Source organism: Tachypleus tridentatus, chromosome 9 (genome assembly GCF_004210375.1).
Source record: "Tachypleus tridentatus isolate NWPU-2018 chromosome 9, ASM421037v1, whole genome shotgun sequence".
NCBI classification, from domain to species: domain Eukaryota; kingdom Metazoa; phylum Arthropoda; class Merostomata; order Xiphosura; family Limulidae; genus Tachypleus; species Tachypleus tridentatus.
This window is the reverse complement of record NC_134833.1, coordinates 67,243,766-67,265,590: the sequence shown is the minus strand read 5'-3', so window position 1 is coordinate 67,265,590 and position 21,825 is coordinate 67,243,766. Positions and strand designations below refer to the sequence as shown.

General features: G+C 29.2%; 1 protein-coding gene across 2 annotated transcripts in view; it reads right to left on the bottom strand.

Moving 5' to 3' along the window:
• The window catches only part of LOC143225380 (uncharacterized), a 65,320-nt gene that overhangs the window by 11,294 nt on the left and 32,201 nt on the right, over nucleotides 1-21,825 (bottom strand). For both annotated transcript variants that reach the window (XM_076454666.1, XM_076454667.1), the window contains exons 5-11: nucleotides 20,266-20,417; nucleotides 13,484-13,640; nucleotides 10,634-10,831; nucleotides 6,175-6,246; nucleotides 4,322-4,390; nucleotides 2,719-2,882; nucleotides 1,569-1,653 (exon numbers count right to left, since the gene is read on the bottom strand). In XM_076454666.1, the coding sequence (XP_076310781.1) occupies nucleotides 1,569-1,653; nucleotides 2,719-2,882; nucleotides 4,322-4,390; nucleotides 6,175-6,246; nucleotides 10,634-10,831; nucleotides 13,484-13,640; nucleotides 20,266-20,417 (897 nt within the window). The remainder of the gene's footprint in view (nucleotides 1-1,568; nucleotides 1,654-2,718; nucleotides 2,883-4,321; nucleotides 4,391-6,174; nucleotides 6,247-10,633; nucleotides 10,832-13,483; nucleotides 13,641-20,265; nucleotides 20,418-21,825) is intronic.

The window sequence follows — 21,825 nt, the reverse complement described above, 5'->3', positions numbered from 1 at the left end:
GGACTCCTCTTTATATCAAGTCCTGATGTTTTCACAGTGGTCTCCTTTGTATATCATCTCTTAGTGTTTCCACAGGGGACTCTTCTGTATATCAGTTCCTAATGTTTTCACAGTGGACTCCTCTGTATATCAACTCCTAATGTTTTCTTGGTGGACTCCTCTGTATATTAACTCCTCATGCTTTCACAGTGGACTTCTTGGTATATCAACTCCTAATGTTTTCACAGTGGACTCCTCTGTTTTTCAACTCCTAATATTTCCTCAGGGGACTCTTCTATGCATCAAATCCTTATGTTTTTACAAGGGACTCTTCTGTATATCAACTCCTAATTTTTTCCCAGGAGACTTCTCTATACATCAACTCCAAGTGTTTTCACAGCAGACTCTTCTATATCAACTCCTAGTGTTTTCACAGGGAACTCCTCTAGACATAAACTCCAAGTGTTTTCAGAGAGAACTCTGCTATACATCAACTTGTGTTTTCACATTGGACTCCTTTGTACATTAACTCAAAGTGTTTTCACAGGGGACTTTCCTGAATGTCTCAATTCCATTTCCATATGTTTGCAGAAATGTTTACCCACTTGGAACCACCAACTATCCTCTCTAAAACACAGTTATTCAGTGGATTCTCTTGTTTAATTGGTTCGGATCACATTCAACATTGTCGAAGTAAGCTGTTTGTCTCTTTACTGAAACATGCATTTGGTACAATGGCATTTCAACGTTTTCCTTATATCTGCCAGAATTTAATATTTCATTCCAAAAAAACTTTTTCTAAATTCAACAAGAATGAACTCATAACATCCTATGTCTCTAATTTTTATGTTAACGTGTTCTAGTATTTTGTTGCATTAGATAGACTCTACAAGATTCAAACACTTCTGTGAATGAAATTTATTAATAGTTCTATTTTAACTTGAAGATTGGTAGTAACCTCTGTTACTCTTGTGGTAACTTATGGAAATCATAAAGATGAGTGTCTTGTGTTGTTACCAGTTTACATGTAACACACAAGTATAGGAAAATATTCCGAATCTCCTTATAAAGACCAACGTTAGGTAAACACATTTCCAGTTTAGTTTTTATCCAATCATAGTTATTTAAATGTTGACAAGAAACGACCATTCTCTGTACATATCCTTACCAAAGTACGACAGAAAATTTAGATAACCCATTCCCAACAAGTAACTAAGACAGCAGGTGAATAGAAAAAAGGGATAGTAATAGTACTTTATTTATTCACTTTAACTTTTCTTATTTCAATCTATAAGTTTATTTTATAACTCTTGTTTGCAACAGGTAACATTTCAACAATAAGCTATACAAATTAACATATAAAACACGTGCTTTAGAAATGCTTATTTTCATTTTAATTGGAATTTATTACGTAAACCATTTGAAGCTTTGTATTGTCAGATAAAATTTGTGTTTTAGTGGAATGGTAATGGAGTTGGAAAGAAAATGTTGAATGTCCAATGAAAAAAAAATAAACACATTTGGTGTTATAAGGTAGTTTATAACTACAATGAAAATGTTTAGGAATATTTTATTTCTTGTGAACAAACCATGTGCAATGACCTCCGCCTGGAAATGTTTTCTTCAATTGCTTCACATAATGCACTGATCCAGTCATCTCTGACTTCAGGAATCCTATAAAAAATCATACTTTATTACTGTCATCTTTCATTTAAAGAAACTTGTAAAAATAACACTTTACTACTGTTATCTCTGACATAAAAAAATCTGTAATATAACATTTTACTTCAGTGATCTCTGATCTCAGGAAACCTGTAAAAATAACATGTAATTTCAGTCATCTCTGATCTCGAAAACCAGTAAAATAACACTTTACTTCAGTGATCTCTGATCTTAGGAAACCTGTAAAAATAATACCTTACTTCAGTCATCTCTGATCTCAGGAAATCTGTAAAATAACACTTTACTACAGTCATCTCTGATCTTGAGAAACCTGTAAAATAACACTTCAGTCATCTCTGACCTTAGAAAACCTGTAAAATAACACTTTACTTCAGTCATCTCTGATCTCAGGAAGCCTGTAAAAATAACACTTTACTATGGTCATCTCTGATCTTGGAAAACTGGTAAAAAACACTTTACCTCAGTAATCTCTGATCACAAGAAACCTGTAAAATAACATTTTACTTCAGTCATCTCCGATCTAAAAAAAACTTGTAATGAGTAATCATTTTAATGTTAAATGAATGCATAAATAAATATTGATAAATCAAATGTTTTATTGCTTGATAAACAAATGTAACATGATTAAGTAGAACATAAAGCTGTTGTTTTATTGTTAAATAAATATGTCAGACAATATATGAATTCACTTAATAAAACTGGTGTCTTATTTTTAAATAAATATGCCAAACAATATATGAATTCATGTGATAAAGCTAGTTTTTTTTTTGTTAAATAAATATACCAAACAATACATGAATTCACTTTATAAAGCTGTTGTATTATTGTTAAATAAATATGTCACACAATATATGTATTCACTTGATAAAGCTGCTGTTTTATTGTTAAAGAGAGACATCAATGTTATATGTGTTTACTTGATAAAGCTGGTGTTTTATTGCTGAAGAGACATCAGTGTTATACGTAAGTGCTTGATAAAGGTGGTGTTTTGTTGTTAAAGAGAGACATCAATGACATATTTATTAACTTGTTTTCACTTTTAGATGTATAAAGTACCTTGCAGCCACTGTGTATGAGCGTTGTACGCTTATGATGCTAAACTCATTCTGATACTCTTGTTGTTGAGGGATGGATACTTTCATACCGGTCAGAGGAAGTTCATGGTGTACTATGAGGAGATTTTTTTGGACAGGTGTTGTGCACAGTAGGTAGTCGTTGAACTGAATGAGATCATGAAAAGAGAAACTTAGAGAGCCATACTTGTGTAGTTAAGTTCAGATAACAAAATAAAGGTGTTAACTGAGTAAGGTCACATGGGATAGACAGGAGATCAATTTATTTCTAAACAAGTGAACAATGTAAAAAATTCAAGTAACAAACGAACTTAAATATACATTATGAACACTTCAGAGTATAAGAAAATATACAGATATGTAAAGATATATCAGAAACTAAGTTTAATATGTGAAGAATAAAAATATATAAATTACTGATTATATGAAAAGTGAAAAGAACAGAAACTACATTCACTGCTGGTCTCTTGACGAGGTCAAATAAAACACAACTTGCATGTTTGGTTGTAATTTCTTTGTCTGACCAAAACATGAATTTCAGTGAAGAAAAGATGACTTAGATGTCAAAGATTGCTAGTTAGTGAAACAGATCAAGGGTGTTTTTTGTTTTTTTTTAAAGAATTTTACACTTGAGGGTTGCCTGCACTAGCATTCTCTAATTTTGAAGTGTTAGACAAGATGGAAGGCAACTAGTGAACATCACTCACCACCAATTCTAGGAATACTCTTCACCAAGGAATAGTGGACTAAAAACATACAGGTATTATTATTCTTTGAGAAAAGACCAAAAGTAAAGAAAACATTAGTTTATGGTATTATCCACTATGAAAAGATATGAACCCAAGCAATACTGCTGTCACTTGTCTGAAGTCAGTAATTAAAAACTAGCCACTCGCTGATCCATACCAATTGAGATAAAGTAGTATTTATATATATTCATATATTTGTTGATATTCACTGAAACAATAAAAGAAAAACTATATTATCAATACTTCTTCCTACTGAACTCAATAAAATGGAACAAAATTTAATACATATGTCACTATTCACTAAACTCAATAAAATGTAACAAACAAAATCTAATATACATGTGTCACTATTCATTAAATTCGATAAAATGTAACAAACAAAATCTAATAAACATATGTCACTATACACTACACTCAATAAACGCTAACAAACAAAAATTAATATTAATATGTGTATTTGTAATAACATCAATACATGTCTCTTTTTAACAACTCCAATATATGTCTATTTGTAACAATATCAATATACATCTATTTTTAACTGTCAGTAAATGTCTAGTTGTAACAATATTAATATATACATATATATCTGTCTCTATGATACTGATCCTGACAGTATAACCAATTTTAGAAACATTATTTATTAAAGTCACCAATAATGGATATTCTTTAAGAGACATTACCTATTAAAGTCACCAATAATAGATATTATTTAAGAAATATTATTAATTAGAGTCACTGATAATAGATATTCTTTCAAATCAAAGAGTCATTCTTGTTATTTATGTAAAAATACTCATCTCAGACATAAAAATAGTAAATGACTTGAACACTTACCAAAATAAACCATCGAGGCTGCATTTCTTTTCTTGAAAGTTTCATCAATTCACCTTCTTTAAGAAAAACCTATAAATTTGTGTTAACAATATAAACATATATCATTTCTTGACATGAGTGAACAAAATCGGTGAAAAGAGGAACATTTAATTACATGAAAATATATTTGACAAGGCCAGCATAGGACTTTTTACAAGTACCATATTCTTTCCCAAAAACCCTAACAATAATATAAGATATGAAAATATTTTCAGAATAACCTACATAAAAGAACAAGGCCTTAAACCATTGCTAGCAGAAACCACAACAAAAATTATATCATAAACATTCTTTACAAGGAAAGAACATGAAAGCAAACCATAACACACTGTTAACACAGTAAAGGTAAATTAACAAAAGAGAGAGAGCAGTATAAATCATTGTGAATAAATATAACATAATCCTATCATAACATATTGTGAATAAACATAACATAATCCTATCATAACACATTTTGAATAAAATATGTGCAATGAATTACATCATAACTCAACTTTAAGATAAACAACATGTAATAAACACATCCTCCTTTAACTTTAAGATAAACAACATGTAATAAACACATCCTCCTTTAACTTTAAGATAAACAACATGTAATAAACACATCCTCCTTTAACTTTAAGATAAACAACATGTAATAAACACATCTTACTTTAAGGTTAACAACATGTAATTGACACATCATACTTTAACTTTAAGATAACATTTAATAAAAACATTGTATTAAACTTTAAAATAAGAAACATTAAAGAAATACATTGTAATTTAACTGTAAGATAACGTAATAAACACATAGTTCAAATATAACAGAAGTAATATCAATGGCAACATCCTAAATATACACAATATGTAATATACAGTAATTTAGATGTAACAAAGTCAGTTTGAAGAAACAGATCATTATCACATTTAAGCTAACTGAAAATGTAGAAGGCATAACAAATAAACTAATAACAAACATACATCACAAGTTGAAGTGTTTTATGTCTCTGCTTAGAACTAAATACATAAAAAGTTGAAGTATTTTATCTCTCAGCTCAGATCTCATGTCATTAATACAATAAATAACCATCAATATCCTTATTTTTAGCATGTGTTTCTTATCAAATAGTTTAAAGATTCTTCAAGTTTAAGTATTCTAACAAAACAACATTAAAAAATAAAATACACACACACACACACACATATATGTATAAAATACACACATATATACACATAAAATACAAAATATATATATACATATAAAATACACACACACATATATATAGATATAAAATACATATATATACATATAAAACACACACACACACATATATAGATATAAAATACATATATGCATACTTATAAAATACACACACACACACATATATATAGATATAAAATACATATATGCATACTTATAAAATACACACACACACACATATATAGATATAAAATACATATATGCATACTTATAAAATACACACACACACATATATAGATATAAAATACATATATGCATACTTATAAAATACACACACACACACATATATATATATAATACACATATATTCAGTTACTTGATAGATGAGCTTTAAAACTGTGAAATTAAGTTATTTTTACATTAGATTTAGTACAATTAGCATATTGTTTCTATTTTAACACCATGTGACATGATGTATAAACTTTAAGAAAGAAATAAACTAACTTGGATAGTACTTCAAATTATTTTCACCAAATAAATTAATGCAACTCACTCAACAAAATGAGAACTATACAGAAATATCATATTTAAATGATGCAATGTTTCCAACACTAGTTTAATAAAAACTTACTCTTCCTGGTTTGACAATTTCAAAATTTCCAAAAATAGTATTCTGGATAGAAAGCAACTTCGAAAAATTGTCCTGCAAAAACGTTTCATTTGCATAAATCAAAATAAAATTTATGAATTACTAATTTTTACTTTAAATTAAAAATATGATATTAACTGTTCTTTCTATTTTTCAAATAGTAAATATAATTGAGTATGAGAAATATTTATGATATTATGCTTCAAAACACTAAATAGAACTGAGTATAAAAGATGTTTATGAGACTATGATTCAAACAATGAATAGAACTAAGTATTAGAGGTATTTATAAGACTGGGTTTGATACAGTGAATAGAACTAAGTGTTAGAGATGTTTATAAGATTATCTGTCAAATACTAAAGAGAATTAAGTATAAGAGGTGTTTATGAGGCTATGTTTCACACACTGAATAGAACTTTGTATTACAAATGTTTAAGAGACTATGTTTCAAACACTAAATAAGACTAAGTATTAAAGGTGTTTATGATACTATGTTTTAAACACTGAAGAGAACTGAATATTAGAGGTGTTTATAAGACTATATTTGAAACACTGAATAGGACTAAGTATTAGCAATGTTTATGAGACTATCTTTCAAACTTTAGATAGAAGTACACCCTTGTGCAAATTAATTGAAACAAGACGGAAATTACGATTTTTTAAATTTTTTGCATTTTATTTCTGAGAATCCAAAAATTACTAACAAATTAATATATGACATGACTGCCTTTATTTTTCAAAAGATCATTATTCTGCTTTGGCATTGAGTCCACGAACTGACTGCAATCTTTACTAATTTTTGGATCGTGGTACCACACCTCAATTATGGCCTCAATTAGCTTATCTTTCATAGTACAGTCTTTTCCCTGAAGTCTTTCTTTACAAATCACCCAAAGATTTTCAATAGGATTTAAGTCTGAAGAGTTTCCAGGCCAGTCCAGCACCTTTACTCTCGTTGTAGTCATAAAATTTTTCACAAGTTTTGTGGTGTGACATGGAGCTAGATCTTGATGAAAAATGCCAGATCAATCTGGAAATCTCTTTCTGGAACGACTCTTCTCTGCAAAACTTTGATGTACTGTGGTCCTCGCATAATACCTTCTACGATATGTAAGCCTTCGATGACATAGTAGCTGAAAATGCCCCAAAACATCTTCTTCAAGGGATGTTTTACGAACTGATTGATGTGAAATTCTTGAACTTTCTCACCTGGAGATCTGCGAACATGCAGACTTCTTTGACCCTGTAGAAAGAAATGAGTCTTGTCACTGAATAACACCTTCCTCCATTGTTCTTGCGTCCAGTTCTTGTATTTCAGACCCCATTGATACCGTTTTTTCTTCATTGAGTTGGTAAGAAGTTGTTTTTTGATTGGTCTCCTTGCCCTTCTAATGCAATTTCGAATGACGTAATATTCCTCAAAATTTCGTCATATATCCCAAAAATAGATCGACCGTACTGCAAAACACAGCTAATGACGCCGTCTGTGTAAAAAATGACTATTAAAAGAAATCAGCGGATCCAGAAAGCCTACACTGGCCGTCATGCTGAAAATATTGTAAAATGACCATTTGTTTCAATTAATTTGCACAAGGGTGTAAGTATTAAAGATGTTTATGAGACTCTGTTTCAAACAGTAAATAAAACTAAGTATTAAAGATGTTTATGAGACTGTGTTTCAAATACTGAATAGAACAGAGTAGTAATGATGTTCATGATACAAAGTTTCAATCATTGAACAGAAATAAGTATTAGAAATAATTGAGATTGTGGTTAAAACACTAATTAGAACAAAGTATTAGAGATGTTTATGAGACTATGATTGAAACTCTGAATAGAAGTAAGTATTAATGATGTTTATGACACTATGTTTGAAACATTCAATACAACTAAGTGTTAGAGTTTTTTATGAGACTATGTTTAAAACACTGAATAAAAGTATTAGGGATGTTTATGAGACTACATTTCAAACAATGAACAAAACTGAGAATTAAGAGTATTTATGAGACTGTTTCAAACACCAAATGGAACTAAGTATTAGAATTGATTGTGAGACTCTTTCAAATACTAAACAGAAGTGAATATCACAGGAATTTATGAGACTATTTTTAAAACACTGAATAGAACTAAGTATTAAAGGTGTTTATGAGACCATGTTTCAAACATTGAGGAGAGCTGAGTATTAGACATGTTTATGAAACTGTGTTTCAAACACTAAATAGAACTAAGTATTAGAGATGTTTATGAGACTATATTTCAAACACTGAATAGGACTAAGTATTACATGTGTTTATAAAACTATCATTCAAACATTGAATAGAGCTGAGTTATTAAAGGTGTTTATGAAACTATGTTTCAAACACTGCATTTGAGCCAAAAATTACAAATGTTTATTAGACTATGTTTTAAGCACTGAATAGAAGTATTAGAGATGTTTATGAAACTATATTTCAAACACAAAATAGACTAAGTATTAGAGGCATTTTGAGATTATGTTTCAAACACTAAACAGAGCTAAGTATTAAAGGTGTTTATGAGACTATCTTTAAAAAATTGAATAGAACTACGTATTAGAAGTGTCTGTAAGACTATATTTAAGGGATTATGTTTGAAACACTGAATAGGACTGAGTACTAGAGGTTTTTATGAGAGAATTTTCAAACTCTGAATAGAACTGAGTATTAGAGATGTTTATAAGACTATGTTTCAAACACTAAATGGAACTACGTAATAGAAAGGTGTAGAAGACTATGTTTGAAACACTGAATAGAACTAAGAGAGGTATTTATGAGACTAATTTGAAACATTAAATAGAACTGATCATCAGAAGTGTTTATGAGACTATGTTTCAAATACTAAAGAGAACTAAGTTAAAGATGGTTATGAGACAGTGTCTCAAACACTGAATAGAACTAAATGTCAAATTGTTTTGTGATACTATGTTTCAAACACTGAATAGAACAGAGTATTAGTGATGTTAATGGTTCTCTGATTCAAACATTGAATAGAAATAAGTATTAGAAATGTTTATGAGACTGTGTTTTAAACTGAATGGAACAATAAGTTGAGCTAAGTACTACAGGTGTTTATGAGATTATATTTCAAACACTGAATAGAACTAAGTATAAAAGGTGTCTATGAGACTAAGTGTTAACATTGAATAGAACTAAGTATTAGAGATGTTTATGAGACCATGTTTTAAGCACGAAATAGAACTAAGTATTAGATGTGTTTATGCGACTATGTTTCAAACACTGAATAGATGTAAGTATTAGAGGTTTTTATGAGACTATGTTTCAGAAATTGAATTCAGATAAGTATTAGAGGTTTTTATGAGACTATGTTTCAGAAATTAAATTCAGATAAGTATTAGAAATGACTGTGAGACTACGTATAAAAGATTTTTATCAGACTATGTTTTAAATATTAAGTATTACAGGTGTTTATGAGATTATGTTTGCAACAATCGATAGAACTGAGTATTAGAGATGTTTATGAGACTATGTTTCCATCACTGAAAGGAACTATGTATTAGTGGTGTTCAAACATTGAATAGAAGTATGAGTTAAAGATGTGTATCAGACTATGTTTGAAAAACTTAATAGAACTGAGAATTAGAGGTGTTTACAAGACTATGTTTCAAAAATTGAATGGAGCTAATTATTAAAAATTATTGTAAAACTATGTTTCAAACACTGAATAGAGCTATGTATTAAAGACATTTGTGATACAATATTTTAAAAATTCAATAGAACTAAGTATTAAATGTGTTTACGAGACTGTGTTTCAAACAGTGAATAGAACTAAGTATTAGAGGTGTTTATTAGACCATTATTGAAACACTGAATACAAATAAGTATTACAGGTGTTAATGAGACTATGATTCCAGCACTGAAAAGAAGTGAGTGTTAAAGATGTTTATCAGACTATATTTGAAATGCTGAATAGGACTAAGTATTAAAGGTGTTTATGATAATATGTTTCAAACACTGAATAAGACTAAGTATTAGAGGTGTTTATGAGGGTATGTTTCAAGCACTGAATAGAGCAAAGTATTAGAAATGATTGTGAGACTATGTTTGAAACATTCAAAAGAACTAAGTAATAAATGTGTTTATGAGACTAAGTTTCAACCACTGAATAGAATTAAGTATTATAGGTGTTCGTGAGACTATTTTTAAACTTTGGATAGAACTAAGTGCCAGAGATATTTATATGACTATGTATGAAACATTAAATAGAACAAAGTGTGAGATATGCTTCAGACACTAAACAGAACAGAGTTGATTTGTGCTTATTGATGTCATTACTTATATTTATCAAATTATATATTATTGAACCTTGTATTAAAAACTTGAAGAAATGACTTAAGTCATTTAGGATACATACCAAGATTCTAGGGGACATTTAACTAATCATATTAATTTAGGTTAGACTTACCTCACGTCTCAAGCATTCATTGGATTGTTCATTAACCTGCGTTATGATCTCCAAAGCTTTACTCGTATCTTGGTACTCGGCAGTTTCTGGAGGGAGATATTTCAAGTATCGCTCAAGAAAAAGTCTATACTGTGGAATCCTTTGGATTGGTCTTAACATGTAGTGGTTTAACGACAAACCTTTACACCGAGGGAGTGCCTGGAAATCATCACAGTAATATTCATAGGAACATAAAAAATTGATTAATGAAATAATACCAATAATATTTAAACACAGATTCTAAAAAGCTTTCAAGAATTCTGATTTCTCTTTTTACTGCAAATTTCTTTGGACTATCTGCTACACCCACTGTAGGGAACTAAATTTCAAATCTAAAAAATATTGATAACAGATGAAGTAATGATTATAAAAATCTCATAAAAATACCAAGGATTTCTTTCTTTTGTTATAAGAAAGTAAGAAGAGATAATACACAGATTAGGTTTAGGTAAACCATAAGTAGGCTAAAGTTAATCAACTTCAAATGTCTACAGTAGACAGATAAGGTTTAGATAAACCATTAGATAAAAAGTTATTCAACTTCTAAAGTCTACAGTGCATAGATAAGGATTAGGTAAACCAGAAGCCCATTAAAGTTTTTCAACTTGAATAGTTTGCAGTAGACAGATAAGGATTAGGTAAACCATAAATTGATTAACATTATTGAACTTGAATAGTTTACAGTAGACAGATAAGGATTAGGTAACCATTAGCTGATTAACGTCATTCAACTTGAATTGTTTACAGTAGACAAATAAGGATTACATAAACTAGAAGTAGATTTAAGTTATTCACCTTCAATACCCTGCAGTAGAGAGATAAGAATTAGGTAAACCATAAGTAGTTTAAAATTATTGAACTTGAATAGTTTAATGTAGACAAATAAGATTTAGGTAAACCATAAGTTCATTGAAGTTATTAATGTTCAATAATTAACAACAGACTGAAAAGGATAGGGTAAACCATAAGTAGGTTGAAGTTATTCAACTCGAATAGTCTACAGTAGACAAATAAGGATCAGATAAATTAGAAGTTCATTAAAGGTATTCAACATTTATAGTCTTCAGCAGACGGATAATGGTTAGGTAAACCATAAGTAGATTAAAGCTATTCAACTTGAATAGTCTACAGTAGGCAGATAAGGTTAAGGTAAACCATCAGATGATTAAAGTTATTCAACTTCAATAGTCTATAGTAAGTAGATAAAAATTAGGCAAAACAAAAGTTGATTAATTTTATTCAAATTGAATGGTCTACAGTAGACAGATAAACATCAGGTAAACCATAAGTTCATTGAAATCATTCATCTTGAATAGTGTTCAGTAGATAGATAAGGCTAAGGTAAACTAGAAGTAGGTTAAAGTTATTCAACTTGAATAGTCTATAGGAGTCAGATAAGATTTAGGTAAACCATAAGTAGATTAAAGTTATTCAACTCGAATAGTCTACAGTAGACAAATAAGGATTACGAAAACAATAAGAAGGTTAAAGTTATTCAAACTGAATAGTGAGCAGCAGGCAGAGAAAAATTAGGTACACTGTAAGTTGGTTAAAGTTATTCAACTTGAATAGTCTACAGTGGACAAATAAGGTTTAGGTAAATAATAAGAGAGTTAAAGTTATTCAATAGTAGACAGATAAGGTTCAAATATAAGGTTCAATCAACTATAAGTTGATTAAAGTTATTCAACATGAATAAACTAGAGTAGACAGATAAGGATTAGGTAAACCACAAATAGGTGAAAGTTTTTCAACTTGAATAGTTTACCATAGGGAGAAAAGAATTAGGTAAACAAGAAGCATGTTAAAGTAATTCAACTTGAAAAGTTTACAGTAGACAGAAAAGGGTCAGTTAAACGAGAAATAAGCTAAAGTTATTCTATTTCAATAGTTTACAGTGGACAGATAAGGTTTAGGTAAACCAGAAGTTGATTAAAGTTATTCAACTGGTATTTCAGTTATTTTTGATATTATTGTAACTGTGAAGAAAGACAGAAACATGAAAAACCTCTTTTTCAGTTATGTTTGATATTATTGTAACTGTGAATAAAGAAAGAAATATGTGAAACTGATATTTCTGTTATGTCACTGTTAGAAAGAATTAATATTTATGAACTTATTGATTGTATTACATATAGAAACTGTTTGTTTTTCTGCTAGGTCAGCTGTTTCTCACACTACAAGATAGAAATTACTATGTCTAAGGTCAAATTGAGATAAATTAATGTTAATTTAAATATCTTTCACAGTTGTTTTAAAGCAAAGCTATATTGTATTATGTGCTGTTTCTACCATGGGGAATTTAACCCTGAAGTTTAGTGTTGTAATCTGCAGATTTATTGCTGTTTATTTTAATGGAAAACTACAAAATAAGCCATTTGCACTCTGACCACCATGGGGGATCAAATCCCAGATGCTAGGGTTATAAGTCAATAAACATGTTCATGTTTGGTGAAAAGTTGTTTTAAGTAGATATTACTAAGACAGGAACAATATTATTAATATCATAAAATTATGTTTTAGCAATACATGTGTTAAACAAATGGGAATTTCTCTATAAATGACTAAAATTTCAATGACTCGTTAAGTTTAATGTTTTTTCACATTACTATCATATCCAGGTGTTTAATTTTAAATTCTTATATCATACCTACATTTCAAGAATCTGTTTCTTGTCTCATTTTACAAGGCCTTCTAGTGGCTCAGAAATAATTCCACTAGCTTACAATACTAAATATCAGGCATCAATACCCACCATGGGTATCGTGTAGCTTTGGCCTTAATAACAACCAACTAACAAGTTAAACTTACCTCAAAGTCCCGCACTAAATGTTGGAAAACAGGATACTTCTTTTTACTTTCTTCTAAAATGTCAACCATACTCTTGTAATCACTCATGTAAGAAGAGTACAGTTTAAGAACAGGAACATGTGATTTTATCAAGTCAGCTATCTTTCTTTGTTCTGCCCTGTATGTGTATTAAAAAAAAATTATATTAAGTGGTATAATTTTTTTCCTGATTTTGAAACAGGTCTTGCCCTAGTTGCATAGAATTTTTATGCATATTAATACCATCATCATGACCCAATTAGGTAATGAACAGAAGAAATCCTCAAATATATAGACAAAAACGTAATATTTAACTTTACAACTTGTTCATCTAAAGTATGAATACAACTTTACTTTTACAAATGGATTATTTAATGATTGAATGCAAGTTTGCTTTTGGAACTGGTTTAGGTAAAGTTTGAATACAACCTTTTATAACTGTTCATTCAAAATCTGAATACAACATTGTACTTCTACAACTGGATCATTTGAAGTTTGAAAACAATTATTTACTTTTATAACTGGTTCATCTGAATTTGAATACAGCTCTATACTTTTATAACTGCTTTATCTAAAGTTTGAATACAGCCCAACACTTTTATAACTGATTTATACAATATTTGTACATAGCTCAATACTTTTAGAACAGATTTATCTAAAGTTTAAATACAGATTTTTTTCTTTTATAACAGATTTATTTAAAGTTTGAATAAGTTCTATACTTTTATAAGAGATTCATTTAATGTTTAAATACAGCTCATTACATTTATAACTGATTTATCAAAAGTTTGTATACAGCTCTATACTTTTACAACTGAGACATTTAATGTTTGAATACATCTCTATACTTTTATAAGTGATTTATCTAAAGATTGAATACAGTTCTATACTTTATAACTGATTTATCTAAAGTTTGAATAAATCTAGACACTTTTATAAGAGATTAATCAAAAGTTTGAATACAGCATTATACTTTTATAAGTCATTCTTCTAAAATTTCAATACAGTTCTATACTTTTATAACTGATTTATCTAAAGTTTGAATACAGCTCTATAATTTTATAACTGATTCATTTAAAGTTTGAATACAACTCTATACTTTGATAACTGATGTATTTAAAGTTTGAATACATTTCTATGCCTTTATAACTGAATTATCTAAAGTTTCAGTACAGCTCTATAATTTTATAACTGATTTATCTTAAGTTTGAATACAGCTCTATACTTTTATAAGTGATTCATTTAATGTTTCAATACAGCTCTCTAATTTTATAACTGATTTATCTAAAGTTTCAGTAAAGCTTTATACTTTTATAACTGATTTATCTAAAGTTTCAATACAGCTAAACACTTTTATAAGAGATTTATCTAAAGTTTCAATAGAGCTCTTTATTTTTATAACTAATTCATTTAAAGTTTCATACAGCTCTATACTTTTTTAACGGATTAATCTAATGTTTGAATACATCTCTATAGTTTTATAAATGATTTATCTAAAGTTTGAATTGAGCTCTAAACTTTTATAAGACATTTCTCTGAAGTTTGAATACAGCTCTGTAATTTTATAAGTGATTCTTCTAAAGTTTCAATACATCTCTATACTTTTATAACTGATTTATCTGAGGTTGAAATACAATTCTATACTTTTATAAGTGAGTTATCTAAAGGTAGAATACAGCTCTATACTTTTATAACTGATTAATTTAAAGTTAGAATGCAGCACTATACTTTTATTACTGCTTTGTCTAAAGTTTTATTACAGCTTTATACTTTTATAACTGATTTATCTAATATTTAAATACATCTCTATACTTTTATAACTCATTCATCTAAAGTTTGAACACAGCTCTATAGTTTTGTCATAGATTCATTTGAAGTTTCATTACAGATCTATAGTTTAATAACTGACTCATGTAAAGTTTGAATACAGCTATATAGTGTTATATCTAATTTATATAATGTTTAGGCCAATTCTGTACCTTTATAACTGATTTATCTAATGTTTGAATACAGCTCTATACTTTTATAAGTGATTCATTTAAAGTTTCAGTATTGCACAATACTTTTATAACTGATTCATTTGAAGTTTTGTTACAGCTCTCTACTTTTACAACTGATTTATCTAAAGTTTGAATTCAATTCTGTACTTTTATGACTGATTCATTTAAAATTTCCATAAAGTTCTATACTTTTATAATTGATTTTTCTAAAGTTTGAATACAGTTATATACATTTATGACTAATTTATGTCAAGTTTGAACACAACTTTATATTTTTTAGAGATTTATCTGAAGTTTGAATACAGCTCTAGAGTTTTATAAGAGACTTACCTAATTTTCAATGCAGCTTTACATTTTTGTAACTGATTTATCTAAGGTTTGAATTCAATTCTATACTTTTATGACTGATTCATTTAAAATTTCCATAAAGTTCTATACTTTTATAACTGATTTTTCTAAAGTTTGAATACAGTTATATACATTTATAGCTGATTTATGTCAAGTTTGAACATAACTTTATACTTTTTTAGAGATTTATCTAAAGTTTGAATACAGCTGTACAGTTTTATAAGAGACTTACCTAATTTTCAATACAGCTTTATACACTTGTAACTGATTTATCTAAGGTTTGAATACAGCTCTATACTTTTATAACAGATTTATCTAACGTTTAATTACAGCTCTAAACTTTTATAACATATTTATTTAAAGTTTGATTACATCTCTATACTTATACAAATGATTTATCTAAAGTTTGAATATAATTCTATACTTCTTAAACTGATTTATGTAATGTTTGAATACAGCTTTATCCCTTTATAAGAGAATTACCTAAAGTTTGAATACAGCTTTATATAATTTTGTAACTAATTGATTTAAAGTTTGAATACAGTTATATACTTTTATATATACGACTTATCTAAGGTTTGAGTTTATTCTATACTTTTATAACTGATTTATCTAATGATTGAATACAGCTCTATTCTTTTGTGAAAGATTTTTATAAAGATTATTTAAAACTCTATACTTTTATAACTGATTTATCTAACATTTGAATATAATTCTATACCTTTATAATAGATTTATGTAATTTTAAATACAGCTCTATATTTTTATAAGAGATGTATCTAAAGTTTGAATGCAGCTCTATAATTTTATAACTGACTTATTTAAAGTTTTGATACAGCTCTATATTTTATAACTGATTTATCTAAAGTTTGAATGCAGCTCTATACTTTTATAACTGATTTATCTAATGTTTGAATACAGCTATACACTTTTATTAGAGATTTACCTAAAATTTCAATACAGGTATGTACTTTTATAACTTATTCTTCTAAAGCTTAAATACAGCTCTATACTTTTATAACAGATTTATCTGATGTTTGAATAGATCTCTGTAAATTTATAACTGATTTATGTAAGGTTTGAATACAGCTCTGAACTTTCATAAGTGATTTATCCTAAGTTTGAATATAGCTTTGTACTTTTATAACTTATTCTTCTAAAGTTAGAATACAGCTCTATACTTTTATAACTGCTTTATTTAAAGTTTTTTTTACAGCCCTATACTTTTATAACAGATTTATCTAAAGTTTGAATACAGCTCTGTTCTTTCATAACTGATTCTTCTAAAGGTTGAACACAACTATTTACTTTTATAACTGATTCATTTAAAGTTTGAATACAGCTCTATAATTTTGTGACAGGTTTATCTAAAGTTTGAATACAGCTCTATATTTTTATGACTGATTCATTTGAAGTTTCAATGCAGCTCTATACTTTTATAAGTGATGCATCTAATGTTTGAATACATCGCTATATTTTTATAAATGATTCATCGAAAGTTTGAATACAGATCTGTACTTTTATAACTGGTTCATCTAAAAGTTAAATACAGGTCTTTACTGTTATATTTGATTTATCTAAATTTGAATACAGCTTTGTACTTTTATAACTGATGTATCAAAGACTTTAATACTGCTCTATACCTTATAACTGATTTAAGTAAAACCTGAGTACAGCTCTATACTTTTATAATTGATTTATCTAAAGTTTCAATACAAAGGTGAAGTGCCACATATCTAATCTTCAGTGACAAATGTTAAATGAAAAACGTTGAACGAGCTCTTATTTAGTCTGTCTATATTTGTTGATGAAAACAACCAAAGTATTTGATGTCAGTGCAGGAAGTTAAGAAACTTTAACATAATATATTTAAAAGATATATAAAGTTTAAATAAAACAGTATGAGCGAAAACTGTTTTTCTTTTGTGGGAACAAAGTGAAAATTTGAACACGTAAAACATTTTAAAAAAATTATCTTTCCTAATAATAAAACGCACTATAAACTCTGAAATGATTTCTCTGTCGATTATATGTTCCTGAGTAGCTTTGGAATAAGTACCAAGATGATATAATATTGGATCTTGAGATGAAAATCAATTTATAATTCAACTTTTTGAATTATTCTTTCTTTTAGTTAAAGAATAATATTCTATAAGTATGTTCCTCCTGTTGGTCAGTTTTAAATTTCTGGACCAACACATGGCTTGGTATTACCAAGTGGTTAGGGTGCTCGATTCATAATCTGAAGGTCGAGGGTTTCAAATTCCGGCACACCACACATTTTCACTCTTTTACTCATGAGAGCGTCATAATATGTCGGTCAATCCTCTTATACATTGGTAAAAGAGTAGCCCAAGGGTTGGCGGTGAGAGGGTGATGACTAGCTGCCTTCCACCTTGTCTTTCTCTGCTAAATAGGGGACGGCTGATACAGATAGCCCTAGTGTAGCTTTTCGTGAAATTCAAAATAAACCAAACAATCTAAAATTAAACAATTCTCAGTCAGAAATTGTTTTTCCTTGTGAATAAATCAGTAAGTACAGTATTTCGACAAAAATAAATGGATTTTACGAAATAATATCAGTTTTTTTTCTCTCTTAACTATAACGCTAAACCTGCTATTTATGGCTTGAGTTGTAGTTGCTCTAAAGATACTCATCTTCGGAAAACAAAAATTCTAAGACAATATCTCTAATTTCGTAAACCGCACATCTGACAACACGTAATCTTCATAAATTTTACAGTAAGAAATCCGACTTCAAGTCCTATACCAGCGAGTAAACGATTTAATACTGCTTTTAGAACGATATTTCAATGCATTTCCATCATGTAATTGTGAAAATAAATAAAACATTATTTGGGATTTCTGATTATTTCATATAATTAAAAAAAGAATAAGCAACATTACTTTATAAATTTATCTTACAGGAAGCGCTGTGTATTATTTATTTGTGCGCTGGGTTAGTAACTTGAACATCAAAATTAAAGAAAACCACGCGTGAAAACTGTCTTCAATGTGAAATAATAACTTCAGGTTTGTACAAATCAATCTTTTAGTTATTTTCATATGAATATATCTTTATTTGCTAATATAACAGCATATTTTTTGTAATTTTGAAAAAGGTTTTTCCATAAAAAAGTTTGTTTTATCACATTTTTAAAGAGAAACTCATCGGAAACTTTTAAGACCATTTTCTAATAACTGTAGTTTTTAATATGCTTTTAATAAAACTTGTAAGTTAATTTTAAATGAGTATTCAATCTGTTGCTTTATTTATTTGCTTTCGATTTTTAATATCTTTGTATTTTTAAATTGAATTTCCATTATGTTATGGAAGTATTCAAATGAATTTGCGAACACAGACATATAACCTAATTTTAGTTTCTGAAATAGAAGATACATATTTTGCTTATTATATACAAACATCACTGATGGTCTATCGTATACAAAGATAAGTTTATTATGTTCTATCATTAACATAAATAGGCTTAAAAATGAAATAGAAACTCTGTAACCCAAGCACTTTCGAAAGGTGGACCTTTCTTCCTCACGAGCAAACTCTTAGTCTGAAGAAGAAAGGTCCACCTTTAAAAAGCGCTCGGGTTATAGTGTTTCTATTTCATTTCTACCAAAACCTCTTGGACCTACATGTTTTTATAACATTATGAATAAGTAGGCTTAATATGCTCTATGATCGATGTAAGTAGGCTTAATAAGTTTTATCATTGACGTAAATAAGCTTAACATGTTCTATTGTCGATGTAGATGAACTTGATATGGTGTATCATTAACTAAGTAGGCGGACGAGAGCTGAAACTTCTCGAAAACTCTTTACTTTTCATCTAATGAGAATTGTCCAGAATTAACAAAAATGTACAATATTTGTGAGCTGACTTAAGCCATTGTATGATGGTACTTGGTTAGATGATGGTAAGTATCTTGCCTCCCTGGTGGTTTATCTGTAAGATTGAGGCTTATAATGCTACAAATCAGGTTTCAACAACAAAATCTTTGTAGACACGCGATGGTAAATAAATCTTGCCCAAGCGGCCTTGGTTGTATTTTATATATATATATATATAAAAGTTTGTATTATCAAACTTCAACATCACAAGGAACAAGCCCTGGCTTTCATATTGTGATAATAAAATCAAGCCACGATGAGTATTAACGTTGAAAAAGATCTTGTGTTCTAACAATACAATAAACAGATCCCGGATTCTACATTTGAACGATACAATAAACTACGGGCTCAACAATGTAATACAGCAAATCCTAGGTTCCACTATTCAATAATACAATAAACTAATCGTAGTTTCTAAACTATAGTGACACAAGAAATGGAATCCCAGGCATTAACAAGAAAGTAAATAAATCTAAGTTTCTAAATACAGAAATCCTAAAGTACAGACTTACCATTCCTCCAATCTTGCCTGGAGTTCTTTTAACAAAGATTCATTGAGCTTTTGTAACTCGGGGAGGTGTCGAAGTATTTGGTTCAGGTTTTCTTCTGGTACCACCGGTTCATCACTCAGTTTGTTAGCTTGATTCACAAACTTCCTAAAATCCTTTATTCAGATGAAAAAGAAAACAGAATTTTATTGTGAGGTGTTTTTTTTTAAACAATGCACAGATAAAAGATTGATTGTTTAGTGCTCTCTTAATAATCGCGTTAATCACAAACTACGGAGAGAGAAACATGATAACATTACTAACAGTTAAATATCACGATAACATTACTAACAGTTAAATATCACGATAACATTACTACCAGTTAAATGCGTTTGTATTTAATCCTTTTCTTCAGGATGATTGGTTCTGAATTTCTCGCAAATCTACAAAAGAACAATCTTCCCTAATCGTCCCTAATTTAGTAATAATAGACTAGAGGGAAGACAGCGAGTCAACATCACCCACTGTAAACTCTATACACAGCCTCAGAGTTTCTGTAAACTCTAGGGGCTACTCTTTACCAATGAAAAGGAAGCTTGACCATCACATCATAGCGCCTCCCACGGCAGTAAGTTTTGAGCATGCTTAATGGGGCGGAATTCGAACCCTTGACCCGCAGATTCCCAATGATTCGCTCTAACCACATAGCCATTCCATAACCCGTGTTGCTTGGAAGAAATTTAACATTTTCCTTTGTTTTCATTTATACCCTATTCACGTATCCAGTTAAGTTATCAGGATATGGGTTTCTCTTCCGTTACGGCCCGTCACTGCTTGTTGGTTAGCGTGATTAACTCACAGTCGAAGTATCGAAGGTTCGAATCCCCGTAACATCGAATATGCTTGACTTTTCAACCATGGGGATATAATAAGGTGACGGTCAACCCCACTATTCGTTGGCAAAAGAATAGTCCAAGAGGTATTGATCGGTGACATTGATTAGCTGCCTTCCCTCTAGTCTATCATAACGCTATCGTGTAGCTTCATGTGAAATTTAAGACAAATAAAATTTGCCAGAACATTACTTAAAGTAAATTGAAAACAATCGTTTGTGATAGATATACAGCAGTGTTCAGAATGTAGGTTACACACTGGTTACAGTATGAGACATGGCTCTGTAAGCTAGTCACGTGATTGATGTACACCAGTCTTTAGAACCTAAAATTCTTGGTGTCTAATCTCCCGTAAAGCAATTCAAGGACTGTCTGTGCTAATCATCCCTAATTTAAGTGATAAATAAGATAGAAGACAGTTTGTTACAACTTCAGGATTACTACTTATAGTGCAAGCTGATTTAACGAACATATTCGACAACTGGTTTCGAAGTTACGGATCAAGCCCCCTAACCACCACGCCACGTTAGACCTATGTCAAAATGAAAACTATCTTTACCAGCAACTGATGCTTTTATTATCAATAGTATCACTGTTATCTATACAGGTATTTCTAGCATGGCTTGGAAGTAAGGACATTTGATTCACAGGGTCATAATTCATTGCTAAATATAGTCGCTGTTTTAAATGT